Genomic DNA, 14528 nt, shown 5'->3' with positions numbered 1-14528 from the left:
TTCAATGCTGGAGAGCGCTGGCAGTAGTGACAATGTAAGGGAAAATAAGCAGAAGTTATGAATTGAAGTTTGTGTCAGAAAGGGCACTCGACTTAGGTAGTTCGTGCAGCAATGTTGACCATTGTGCTGTGGTCGTGTAATGGTTAGCATTTCTGCCTAGCAAGCAAGAAGACCCAAGTTCGAGTCCTGGCCGCGGCACAAATTTTAATTCATTTCTTCTGCTTTGATCATCATCGGTCAATTTCTCAGTGGTTAGTCTTAAAATTATTTCAATATTGTTTAAGGCAAATCAGTATGGATCTCATTCAGAATCTTTCATGAAGGAAAAATTATTGGAAGAGAGAACAGCTGATGACCCCTAAGTGGTCTCATGTTGCCCCAATGACATCGTCGATGACTACCGCAGTGGCATATGATCTCTGAGATTAGACAGGGGATCAACTGCAAAGCGTCACCTTGTCAGATGATACCAAGTTTCTTCTTACATTACATTGATGGTTGTGTTCCGACACACCATTGTCCATGTGAATAGCAGCTTGAAACATGAATCACGCCTTCGACGCAGGTCGGTGTGAGGGCAGTGATCTACTATGAGGGATATTCTCCTCTGCATCGATGGGATCTGTGGTAGTTACTTAAAGCACAATGACAGCTGTGGACTACAAGCACATTGTTGTCAATCTTCGGTAACCGTTCATGCTTGACGTCTTCTCCAATGGCGATAGCATCTTCTAGAAGGGTAACTGTATGCGTGATAAGGCGATAAGACTATAATCATACTGCAGTGGTTTGAGAAATGTGACAGTGAAATCTTGTTGATGTTTTGGCCACCAAATTCATCTGATCTTAACCTGATGGGACAAAAAAAAAAAAAAAAAAAAAAAAAAAAAAAAAAAAAAAAAAAAAAAAAAAAAAAACCACACACACACACACACACACACACAAAAATCAGTCTGCAGTAATGGGATAATGATGTGGAAGGTAGGGGTGTGTGTGTGTGTGTGTGTGTGTGTGTGTGTGTGTGTGTGGGCGCGCGCGCGCGTGCGAGAGAGAGTCTGTAGTGCAGCTGTTGTTCACAGGCACTGCAGAATGTCTACTACATCTTTTTCCTTAGATACATAGAAATGAAACACTGGCAAAGAAATCATCACTAGCATCATGATATTAAAACAGAAAATATTTGTACATAATAGAAACAGATACATCTCACTACTCCTTTACTAAAATCTGATTAGATTTACAGTACAAATTCTGTTTTATGGTTCAAAAACCAATACATCTCAAATCTCCCAAGCAGATACATTGTTGTACTTGACACTGTGTCGTATCATATAGTTCAATTAAATAAAGTTCTCAATCTTATTTCCCAAAACCAAATGAAAAAACGGTAATTTTTTTAATGAAAACTGAACCTAAGCTTGTATAGATCGTGGCCTTCTCGCCTTGTAGCTTCTCTGTGTGCTATAAATAGAGGTTAAATATGTTACGTTAATGTGAAAATCAGGCTCTTCTGTGTTAAAGCAAAATGGTAACACAATCTCACACGCCATTCTTGAGTGTGTGTTGACAGAAGCACAAATAACAGCGACAAATGAATCAACAATATATTTTGCACACCATGGAAAGTGCATATTTTTTTTAAACAACTAGAATATTTCTACTGGTGTCATGGTACTGGAAGCACTCAACAATTAATTAACAGCTTGTCATAAGGCGTGCTGCTATCATTGGAAGATGAACAAAATGTTGTAAATCAGAAATGTAAAGGAACAATACAATGTTTTAAATATTTATTTTGTGGTTTGTGGCTGTTACAGAATGTATTTTATTAAGCTATGTCTGTTTTGGTGAACTACCAATGGATCTTTGGAGTTTCATCTAGGGTTGTGCCACTTTATCACACAGTACAGGTTTTATGTTTTGTGTTTGAGTAGGTTTTGTTACATGTAGAAAGGATGACTGGCAGTTTAAGACTTTTCTTTCTTTCAAGAGAAGATGATTACCTGTGAACATGCATAAAGTTCTGTTTAAATTGGTTACAGAACCTTGTAAAACCTGCTACAAGACATGCTGCTACCATTTACTGTGTCAGTTATGTGATTAGTAACACCAAAAGTTAACAACTTCACCTGCCAAGGATTGCTAAAAAATGTCACTTGACCTTTACCTTTTCACTATTTTTTTCTCTTTCCAGAATGAACGACATCAATGGATGGTTCTTTTAATTAACGTCACAGTCAGAAGTAACAATATGAAAAAAATATTTCTTGGTGTTTCATTTCCTGATGTGGGAGGGGTTGGATGTACAGAGTTATTCTTAAGTACTTCTCAGGTTTCAGAAGTTGACTGCACAAAAACTACCAGACATACAGAATGCACATACACACATCAGTGGATAGAACATTTCTCTAAGTTTTTAATTCACTTCACAGGTACACAATACGGGCACCATTTGTGATGTGACAAATGTCACTGCATGCACACAATTCACCGATACGAACTGTATGGGAAAACATGACAGCAGCTCACTTTGAAAATCCATCCATTGTGTTGCCTATGTAACTAATTTGATGCGACAATATGGAGCCGAGCAGAGGAATAACAATAAAACTTGAAGAAAGCACAAGTTGTAATTATAAGAATTCTGCAAATCATTAGCAGGTTTCCCTTGACACTGCAAAGGTAGTGGAAGGGTTACAGCGAAGCAGTAAAGATACTCCCTAATTCATTCCCTTGGGAAAAACCTGGGAATTTTTCAGAATTCTGGAAATTTTTCTTTGTTTTTGTTTCAGTTTTCAGTACAATTTTTGTTATTTTGACCGGTAATAACAGATCCTCTAACAAAGAATTTTACTTCAGTCCACTACTGCGGAATAATACTGCAGCAATAAAATATAAATGAGGGAATAACACCAAAACGAAACTTAAGTTGCACATAAAATGCACCATTTTCAATAACAAAACACAGTGCACACACAAGTGTCTGCCGACAGCAAAATGTAAAGCTTTAGGATGAAGACTACGCAATAATTTGTAACAACAACAAATTCCCACATTTTTCCCGGTTTTCCTGCGCTGTGTGCACCTACAGTAAGTGAAGCTGCATGCGAGATTGTTTGAGTAACACTCAGTATCAGAGTTCAGAGACAGATTAATGTGAAAATTATTCCAAAGAATTGCAGTTTGATTGATTTTTTAGGAAAACAACTTGAAATTTGTTTTACTGTAAAATTAGCATCTACATCTACATACATACTCTGCAAGCCACCATACAGTGTGTGGCGGAGGGTGTATTGTACCACTACTAGTAATTTCCCTTCTTTTTCCATTTGCAAATAAAGCGAGGGAAAAACGACTGTCCATACATCCCCATAAGAGACCTAATTTCTCTTATCTTATTTTTATGGTCCTTATGTGAAATGTACCTTGGCAGCAGTAGGATCGTTCTGCAGTCAGCTTCAAATACTGGTTCTCTCAAGTTTCTCAATAGTTTTCCTCAATAAGAACATCACCTTCCCTTCAGATTCTCATTTGAGTTCCCAAAGCATCTTCGTAATACTTATGTGTTGATTAGAACTACCAGTACTAAATCTACCAACATACCTCTGAATTGCTTCAAAGTTTTCCTTTAATCTAAACTGGAGATCCCAAACACTCTAGCAGTATTCAAGAATTGGTTACAGATGAACACTTTCCTAAAACTCTCCCAAAGAACTGAAGTGGACAATTTACCTTCCCGACTACAATCTTTAAACACCCGTTCCATTTCATATCGCTCTGCAGCATTACACCTAGATATTCAATAGAACTGATTGTGTCATGTAGCTCCCTACAAATGCTGTATTTGAACATTATGGGTTGTTTTTCCTACTCATCTGCATTAACTATTTTTTTTCATTTAGAGCTATATATCATTCATCACAGGATCTTGCATCCTTCCACTGTCACACAAAGATGTCACTTTCCCGTAGAATAAAGCATCAGCAGCAAATAGTCGCAGACTGCCGCTCACCCTGTCCAACAGATCAGTTACGTGTATAGAGAATAATAATAGTCCTACCACATTTCCCTGAAGCACACCTGATGATACCCTTGTCTCTGATGAACACTTGCTGCTGATGACAATATACTGGGTCCTATTACTGTAGAAGTCTTTGAGCCAATCAGATATCTGGGAACCTATTCTGTATACTCGCACCTTTGCCAACAGTCTGTATTGGGGCATCGTATCAAATACTTTTTGGAAATCTAGGAATACAGAGTCTGCCTGATGCCCTTCATCCATAGTTCATAGGATACCATGTGAAAAAAGGGCAAGCTGAGTTTCGCATGAGCAATCCTTTCTAAAACCATGCTGTATGTGGACAGGTTTTCCATCTAAGGAACTTTATTTTATTCAAACTGAGAATATGTTCAAGAATTCTGCAGCAAACCAATGTTAAGGATATTGGTCTGTACTTTTGCAGGCCCGTTCTTTTAACATTATTACATACACATGTCACCTGCACTTTTCTCCATTTGCTTGGGACTTTGTGCTATATTATACACTCACAAAAGATGATGGGGCCAATGATGTAGAGTCCTCTTTGTAAAACAAAATTGGGCTTCCATCTGGTCCTGGTGACTTATTTGTCTTAGACTCTTTCAGCTGCTTCTATATGTCATGAATGTATCCATACTGCAGTCTGTGCAATGTTGTGTATTTGTACAATCCTCCTGCAGGAATGATTTCTTAATGGCTTAATTTAGAACTTCAGCTTTCCTTTTGCTATCTTCTATTGCCCCACAAGATTGGCAAATAAGTGATGGGATAAAAGGCATTGAAGCACTTAGCTATTTTACACAGGACCAGCATTTTCTGAGGTTCTCGGCTAGATCCTTTGCTAAGATATGATGGTGGTAGTTCCTGTATACTTTGCACATGGATCTTTTTACAGAAAGACATATCTTTATGATCTTTTGCCCACCTTCATTCGCAATTTTGTTTTTGAACCGAGAATGAAACAGCCTTCGTGTTTCTGTTACGCTGTTATTTGCTGTCATTAGTTTCACAACCTTACCAGCAGAGGAAAGCATACGGTACAGAAGATTTTCACACTGCTTTGATTAGAAAGCGTGCATCGTCACTTGCAAAATATACAAAAAGCGGGACCACCAAGTTGTTGTAAGTGCTGCAAACAAATACACCAATGAATTTAACAGTTGCTTTAGTACTCTAGCCATTTTAAACACACCCTCGAACGGCACCAGCACCTCTCAATTGTGAAGGCGAGAACTGTCCTTCAGTAACCCATTTGCAGTCTCCTGGGCCCATTCTCTTTCCAACCCCTTATCTTCTATCCCTTTCTTCCCATTATACTCTCTCTCATTTGCTCTCTCTGGTGTGTGTGTGTGTGTGTGTGTGTGTGTGTGTAGAATGAATTTTTGTACTGATATTAGAATAAAAAATGGTTATGTCCAAAAGGTAATGGGTTTTCTTATTTTGTTTTTAGAGGGGCTCTCTTTCAGCCATCACTTGTCTGCATGTGAGTGGTTGCTGCTCTTCATTTTTATTTTTTTTTCTTTTTCCGTTTTTACCATTCTCAAATTTACATTGTTGTAGTATTATTGCACATCACAGAGACAAGAACTTTAACATGTAATTAAAATGTGTGTCAGAGCAGCTATGAAACTTGAAGAAGAATCCGTCCATGGAAAGCCTATAATTTTCTAGATTTGTCTGTTTCTTTGCAAAATATTGAAATATTTTATTCCAGTTAACTAATATCAACAGACTAAATTGTTGTATTTGGATGTTTTGGAGATACTTCTAATTTTTAACAACACACTGGACAATACAATATGTTATCACCACATCTGAACAATCGGTGGCAGCAATTTTCTCTTCAAGAGTACGAGATAAAAGTGGAGTCACCTTTGTTAAAAAGATACACATCTACACTGATTTGCAAATGTGAAGATAGTTCACTAATTTGAAATACCTTTCAGTCTTCTCATCTAGGTTTGTATTGATTTGCTGTAGATGTCTCTCATAATTTTTCATGCTGGTAGCAAAATCAGTCTCTTCATTACTTTGCACATCCAACTGAGGAGAGGCAGAGCTCTCATCAAGCTGAAATCAGAAATAATTCAGATATAATTTGAACATACATAATGGCGAAATTATGATTGGCAAACAACTAAAGAATAAAATTTACTATCATTTGAACAACCCAATTTGAACAACCCAATTAAAGATCAAAATTTACTGTCTCCAATTCGCTGCAGTCTTCATCTTTCCACCCATGTTTCTCACTCTGTTGCACCTAGAAAATCACTGATTACTAGAGACAACGACTCTTGTTATTGCTTCTGCTCAGGGGATGGAATGGCATTTCAAAAAACATTATACGAGTAAGTGACAATGAATAAAATAAACTGACTCAGATGTTCAGAAGGTCAACCGAAAATTTTGTTTATATAATTCTGTAGCTCAATGCAACACTCAACACAGTTACAATTGTAAAAAAAGGATGACGTTTTTCTCAAATAATGCAAAAATTGATGTCTTTGTAAAGAGAAAACGGTAGGGGAATATTTTGTACAGATATAAAGCCCCAACAAAATGCACAACTGATTTGCTTTGTAAAGTGCAATGTTAGAAATGTGAGAAAGGGCAAATAATTACTGCTGTATGTTGTGCTTCTATTTTCAATACATACTAATAATGATTGGTAGATTTTCTTCTATTAACCGGTCACAATCAAAATATCATGTACTCCCAATTATTTGTGTATGTGATTCATTTTGATATTATACTCATTCTGTAGGTATATGGCAATCAAAAATTAAATTTTTACAGTAAATTGTTTCTTACTCAAGGGTGGGTGCATTATGACCATACAAAATCAACAATTACTTATTTTCCTTTTGGCCCCAAGTACCCTTTTAGATCGGTATTTCTCCAGGTACATGTGCATCTGTTTTCATTGCCTGGTGTGTCATTCTCTTGTTCCTCAAAACTGTGTGAGTGAGAGCAAGCGCATGCGTGCGTGCAAGGAAGTGCACACCATTATCATGGGAGTGTGCATTTGTGTGTGTGTGTGTGTGTGTGTGTGTGTGTGTGTGTGTGTGTACTTTTGCTAGGAAAACATCAAGAGCTCAATAGCTAGTGTGAATGGTGTTTCCTGTTACATGTTTCTATAAGCTCCATACATCATTCCTCTATGGGGAAGTATTGTACATTAACTAGCCTAATGACATTTTGTCCAACCTACTATTTCAATCCTTTACTTCCATTACTGATTTTAGAATATCTTGTTGAAGTGACACGATGCTGATAACAGTACTTACATGATTTGATCTGGAGAGCAGCTCTTCTCTTTCCAATTCTAACTTATGACAGTTCACCTTCAGCTCTTCTAGATCAGCCTTTATATTATCCATTTCTTTCTCTAATCGACTTTTTTGGGCACTCAGACGCTCATTGTCCATTATTAGCTGCCGTTTTGATCTTTCTGCTGCTTCAAGTTGTTTATTCAACTGCTCTACAAGACTGCTCAACTCTAGTTCTTTCTTACTTGGTGTTCCACATTCTGTTTTTTCTCCCTTTGCACTTGATGCTGCCAGCATTTTCTCCAATTCTGCTGTCTTTTTCTTAAGCTCAGCATTTTCAGCTTCCAGCTAAAATGCAGTAAAACACAAAATCACTGTCAAAAAACACATCAAACAAAAGCCCAAAAAATTCTTGAATAATCAGTCAATGAAAAAATGAGGCACTGATGTAAAGCTGTACACGAAGAAAAAAAAAAATACTCATTGGCTCAAAAACAATCTAATTTCATTTTAAAAGGTAAACATTGCAAAGTACTTGGAACCCACTTGTCTTAATTAGAAAATGAGCAAGAAACACATTTTTGGTCACAAATCAACTGATGAACTGAAAAGAAAATACATAAAACTGAGTGCAGATGCCATGATGAAATAAAGATGTAACTGCCTTAACAAGAATTCACTGCTTTCTTTGGAATTGGAATTATTACATTCTTTTTGATGTCTGAGGGTGTTTCACCTGTCTCATACGTATTAAACATCCAGTGGAGAAGTCGATAAAAAACATGTTCATACTGTCAGTATGTAAAATTCTCCGACGTTCTGACCACTTTTGCAAACAACCTTCCTCAATATGTTTTTCTGACTGCTGAATGAGGAAAAAAGCTGTAGTTCTTATATACTGAATGAGAAAAACTGTAATTTCTGGTGGAAGAGGCTGTTATCCTAATCTGATAGGGTATTGAGGATGAGGAGGGGTGTTAAGACATCCTTTGATTGGTGTTTGCTTTATTTCTTGCCACTGGTGGAAATAGGTGAATGAGAAATTGATGGCAGCTGTGGCATAGCGCTGTTTACTTGCTGCCAAGTGCCAGCTGAGGTGGGCCAGTGCTCTGTATGCCTACGGCCACTGCAGCCTCCTACGAGCCTGCGTGTGGTGCTTTGCGAGAGCAGTTGTGCTTTAGCATTGTTAAAGCTGGCAGACAAAATGCTTGAATTCTGTACCTGTCCTCTCTATTCATCTTGGTGGGTTGCTTGGATATTTGTATCACCTCTCTAATCTTCCTTCTCAAGTTAAGTGTTTGTTACAGCAGTGCACAGGCTTCTCATAATAATAGCTGTCTGACGCTCTCATCTTCATGTTCTGTCACCATCGACTCGATGTGTTGTCTTAGACAAACACATCTTTCATGTTCAGATAGCTCTGAAGGATTTTTAGTCTTGTTTATGTGGCTGTGAACTGTGCAATATCATTTTCTAATTAGTCCTTGACGAGGAAGATTAGTGAGGCAATAGAAATAGCCAAGTGACCCGCAAACATGGATAGAGAGGATGGGTACAGATTTCCAGTGTCTTGGCTGCTGGCAGTAACAGTACTATAGAATGATAGCTCTTGCATAGCAACACACACACACACACACACACACACACACACACACGCACGCACGCACGCTCGAGGCCAAAGCAGGTGTAGCTACATACCTCAGCCAGTTAATAACACTACACCAGAACAGCCATCCATTTCTCATTTGCCCATTTCCAACAGTGGCAAGAAATAAAGCAAACACCGATCAAGCACATCTCTTTCCAGCAGATACAAGAAATGTGGCAAACATCAATAAAGGACGTCTAACACCCACCCTCCTTGTTCTCAAATACCGTACCAGATTACAATAACAGCCCTCTTCCACCACTATATAATATAAAAAGTTTTTCTCATTCAGCAGTAAGCAAAGTACTGGGGAAGCTTATTTGCAGCAGTGGCAGAAACTTTGGAGAATTTTACATATTGACAATCCAGTTACATACCCTGTAGACTTTTAATTATTTACTTGAAAAAAAGAGACAGCATTGGTCGTATATTTTTTACTATTGCAAAATCGATTTTCTGTCACTGAGTGACCATCTTCAGTGCTATATTGTATAACTTAAATTGGGATGCACTGTTGTCACTAAGCTTACGGCGATCACATAGACTGACAACATGGAGTCGCCAATCAATAAACTTTTAATGATTGTGACAATTACTGCAGAAGCCTATGTTTACAAGATTGAAAATATTGCTAAGCTTTTGAAAGCTAACTATTATAGGACACGCGCGCGCGAGCGCGCGCCCGCGAGCGCGCGCCCGCGCGCGCGCGCGCCCACACACACACACACACACACACACACACACACACACACACACACACAGAGGATGGGGGAGGGGAGCTGCATTCTTCTGCTCAATTATCTGGGATATCATACAATAACATCAAAGTCAGGTAACTGCTTCAGCCATTATGGCACATAAAAATAGAAATCTAATGTGCCTGCCTACCTGCAATTCATGGTCACTTCCTCGTTTTGATTCCTCAATGTAACGTTTTAGCTCCTTGTTTTCTGCAATCAACTGAAATGTAAATAAAACACTCATAAATATTCCATTCATAGCAAGATAAAGAAGTAGAAGATACACATCACTTAGCTCTCTCTCTCTCTCTCTCTCTCTCTCTCACACACACACACACACACACCAGCACCACCTCAATAACTCAACAAGTAACATGCCCAGGACCACAAAACTGCAGAGACAACTAGACTATGAAAAGTGTGCATACCTTGTAACAAGGATGGAAATGCTTTAGATAGATAGAGAGAGAGAGAGAAATGCAAATGAAGTATTAACTAGAACACTGTGATCATCTTCTTCAAGAAATGGGCCTTATTCTCAAATCACAACATGTATACATTTTCAGGAAAACTTTGTATGTTTTGTTGTTTACTTGTTGTTAGTTAACACTCAACTGCCACCATACTGATCTCAGAGCAGCAATGCACCAGTATACACTCAAGTGTAAACTTCTTTTACAATTTTTTTGAAATTATCAAAGTAGTAACGCCTTACTACTTGCACATTACATTGACTTAATAAGAGTACTGAAGCTGTAAAAAACCTGAAGTAGATCTGTGATCCTAATGTTGTGGTCTCCTCTTGTTGCTTACAAGTTAAGTTCTGCCACATTTGCATTTAGAATCATTGCATACCTTTGGGAGAGACAAATCACTATGCTGATATATTTTGCATATTTTCATTCAATAATGTCATATGGAATAATGTTCTGGGGTAACTAATCTTTAAGAAAGAAGGCTTTCATTGCTCACAAATGTGCTGTAAGAATAATATGTGATGTGGTGGTCACCCATGATCGTCTTGAAGACACCTGTTTAGGGAGTTGACATTCTGACTACTGCTTTACAATATATTTATTCCCTCATTAAGTTTGTTGTAAATAATTCACTACATTTCCAAAGGCACAATGATGTACATAATTACAATACCAAAAGAAAAGTGACATTCATCATTACTCCACATTAAGGTTGTCTTTAGCACAAAAAGGGGTGCACAATCATGCAACAAAAGTTTTTTATCACTTATCCAGTGACATAAAATGTCTGACAGACAGCAAAGTAAAATTTGAAAACAATCTGAAAAGTTAGTCCTTGACAACTTCTATTACATGGAAGAATTTCTATTATTGTAACGTGTAAAAGACAGTGGACAGGAATTACTGATGCCTCCTCTGCCTTTTAAATGTTCAGTGTTTAGCCATATTTACAAATTAATTTGCAATGTGAATGTAAAATCACTCATTCCACATCATGATTTATTGTGCAAAATTATCCATGAAACTAACTAACTACGCTTTTAAACAAACAAATCCTCCTTCGGAAATACAAAACAGGCATTCACACAAACACAACTCGCACAGACAAGGCCATTGTCTCTGGCCACTGTGGCCATGTGTATGTGAGTTACGTTTACATGAGTACTTGTGTTTTCTATTTCTGATGGAGGACGTTTTTGTCCAAAAGCTTAAATGGTTTAGCAATCTTTTCATCGTGTCTGTCTGTGTCTCAACAGCCACTCTATGTGGTGAGTAATAATCTATCCTTTTCCTAATATTGTTGTTATTACATCCTTAACTTTACAATGTTTGATTAAACCTATACTCTGTAAGTCCTGTTACAATGCTTGGTGGAAGGCACTTTACATACCACCATAATTTTGTCTCTTTCTTGTTATGTATGTCAATGGTATGCAGGAAAAACAACAGTCAGTAAGATTCCATATGAGGTTGAATTTCACTGACTTTTAGCAGCATGATCATTCTGCAAGATGTATTTTGGAGGAAGTGGTACACTGCTTAAATCTTATTGGCATATGTGTTCTCAGAACTACAAATCTCTACACAATGAACAACACCTCTATTGTAGCAACTGGCAAAGGAGTCGGATGAGCATCTGTGCGCTGCACTTTCACCTACTAACTGTGATGAAACAGACTGGCCTTCCTTTGCTCTTTTCCTTGTCCTCAGTTGATTCTACTTGGAAAGGCTCCCAGACTGACAAGCAATACCCAAGAATTTGTCAAATGACGGTTTTGTAAGCTACCTGATCCGGGGTGAATTATACACCTTTAGAGTTCTTCCAATTAATCTCATAGAGGCTACTGCCTTTCATAAAACTACTTTTATTTGGTCATTATGTTTTAAATCTCTGCTTAACTTCTTACTGGCATTTACTCACACAAGACAAAGCTTTACTTGCCTTTGTAAGAAGTTTCTAACAGTACCACAGAAGCAGGGCGAGTTTTTTCCAACTCCCACAACTTTACTCACACATCTGTTTGAAGCATATTGTACAATATTCTTGACATTTATATTAAATGAACGAATTTTGGAGAGATTGGAAGGAACTGAACATGGATGTCACCAATCCCTTTTTTTTTCCTTTTATAATCAATAAAGTTTTCCAGCAGAAGAAGGATGGACTACTAATTTGATCTTTGCACCATCATCTGAGGCAGAGGGCCATGTAAAAAGCAAAAGGAAGGAAAGAAAATATCAAAAGGTAAGTAACTGTAATAATGTAGTAGAAGTATGACAGCCCCCTCTCCTCCCAAGTCCAGCTTGCAGTGGAGGGTGTGGAATCCCTACACAACATTTGAGCTTGAAATGGTGAAAGTGTTTTGCACCACATTATTAAGGAAGGTTAGCGAACTTCTCTTTTTATTAATTTTTGTTGACATAACCACTGTCATTTAAGTAATTTATCTGTAATGCTGCGTTACTACCCCACTACTTCTCATGTCAATGAAGATTTACAAACTTCATTTTTGAACAGAATGAGGTCCACCCCTCTGACAATAAGATGTTCTAAAATTTGGCTATGAACATTTACCTCACAACCCATAGGTTACTTGGCAGAAGCAGATTTAGTGTTTCTGTGCTAAACATCAGAGTGCGTCATGCAACTTTTTTTCCCCAACGGGTGTTTGTAAAAGAAGTCATTTATTTGCCATCTCTGCCAACAATGTTGACTTAATTAAAATGCCTTCACAGCTGTGGTGAACTTGGTCATGCAAGATGCCTTTCACTGGGTGCGGGATGAATTAAGTTGGTGTATGGATGTTATTGTTACAGTTGGAGGGGGGACAATACTTCCACAGTGCCAACATAATCAGGTTCAAGTTACATCACTGACATATCATTTATAGTTTTAAAGCTGCAGTTTACTCTTCTTATATGTGAATCTTTAATCAACAGAAAGACCGATGGACTATATTAAAAAAAGGAGGGTAAAGTAGGGGAACATAACACTTCAGATACTACAGCTATTAAACAGTGGTTTGTGGGTTGTACTTTTTAACTGCATTGTGTTAGTCTTTCACGGAAGTATTAAAATTAATATTTCCCTTGTATGTAATACTCTGAACAAGCCTTTTCTTCACTAATGTAATATTTGGGGTTACTCAAAAATGCTTTACAACTTTGGAATGATATGAATTCTGCAAAACTGTTCAACAAAATTTCAACACCGAATATGCTAAAGAACCAACAAGCAGGCCTACAATTTACTCTTTGCACAAAAACTTTGTTGAGACGGGTAGTTAATTGTGACATGATGTATCACCAGATCACCTACGTGTTGGCGGTTACGCCTAACAGGTTAGGGACAGCTTTGCCCACATCCCACAAAAATCACTGTGACATGCATCTTGTGAGACTGGCAATCCTCAAAAAACTGGCAAGTACTGTGTAGACATTTACACTTGCAACCATACAGATTCACAATGGCAGAGAACATTAGTGACACAGATAAGGTTGCTCACAGGGAATTGTGTGTGGAAAGTTGCATCAGATACAGGACAACGAGACATTCGTTACACAGCAATCTTCAGCAATGAGTCAACAATTAATATCAGTGGCATGGTGGACACCCACAACTGCAGATCATGGGACAGCAAAAATCCACATGCAACCCTGGAACACCTTTGTGACAACCACAAAGATAATAACATCTTGGGTTGTCGGGTGTTCTGCCGGATATCAGCGTCGTACTTGCACGATATTTCGGTCACGTAGCTCGTAACCTTCATCAGGTGCGACCTGAGACAGTCTCAGGTCGCACCTGATGAAGGTTACGAGCTACGTGACCGAAATATCGTGCAAGTACGACGCTGATATCCGGCAGAACACCCGACAACCCAAGATGTCATTAGATCGCCGGGAAAGCCTGAAGAGTTACAAAGATAATATGTTTTGAGCCCTTAGCAAACTGAAAGTGTACAGCCCTTTCTTCTTCTTCTTCTTCTTCTTCTTCTTCTTCTTCGAGAAAACTGTCAGGGGTACTGTGTATCTGGATATGCTTGAAAACTTCTTAATTCCACAGATCGATGAAGATGACCAAGACGGGATGATTTACTACCAGCAAGATGGTGCAACATCCCGTTTCCTCATGGAAGTTGAAGGTTTCCTTGGTAATGGTTTCCCAGGTTGGTGGACTGGCTGTAAAGGGCCAATCACATGGCCACCTCGCACCCCGGACTTGACACCACTTGATTTCTTTCTCTGAGGTTTCATTAAAGGCTGTGCGCATGTTCCTCCTGTACCAAACAATTTAATTTATCTGAAAAACTGAATCTACTCTGCCGCTGCACAAGTTATGCCTGATTT

The 14528-nt window shown here is 38.2% G+C and overlaps 1 protein-coding gene across 2 annotated transcripts in view; it reads right to left on the bottom strand.

The window, feature by feature from the left end:
• The window catches only part of LOC126262202 (optineurin), a 125613-nt gene that overhangs the window by 61929 nt on the left and 49156 nt on the right, over positions 1-14528 (bottom strand). For both annotated transcript variants that reach the window (XM_049958622.1, XM_049958621.1), the window contains exons 5-7: positions 9851-9922; positions 7333-7662; positions 5982-6112 (exon numbers count right to left, since the gene is read on the bottom strand). In XM_049958622.1, the coding sequence (XP_049814579.1) occupies positions 5982-6112; positions 7333-7662; positions 9851-9922 (533 nt within the window). The remainder of the gene's footprint in view (positions 1-5981; positions 6113-7332; positions 7663-9850; positions 9923-14528) is intronic.

The sequence above is a fragment of the Schistocerca nitens genome, chromosome 6 (genome assembly GCF_023898315.1).
Source record: "Schistocerca nitens isolate TAMUIC-IGC-003100 chromosome 6, iqSchNite1.1, whole genome shotgun sequence".
In the NCBI taxonomy this organism is placed as follows: domain Eukaryota; kingdom Metazoa; phylum Arthropoda; class Insecta; order Orthoptera; family Acrididae; genus Schistocerca; species Schistocerca nitens.
This window is presented reverse-complemented; position numbering and strand designations above follow the sequence as displayed.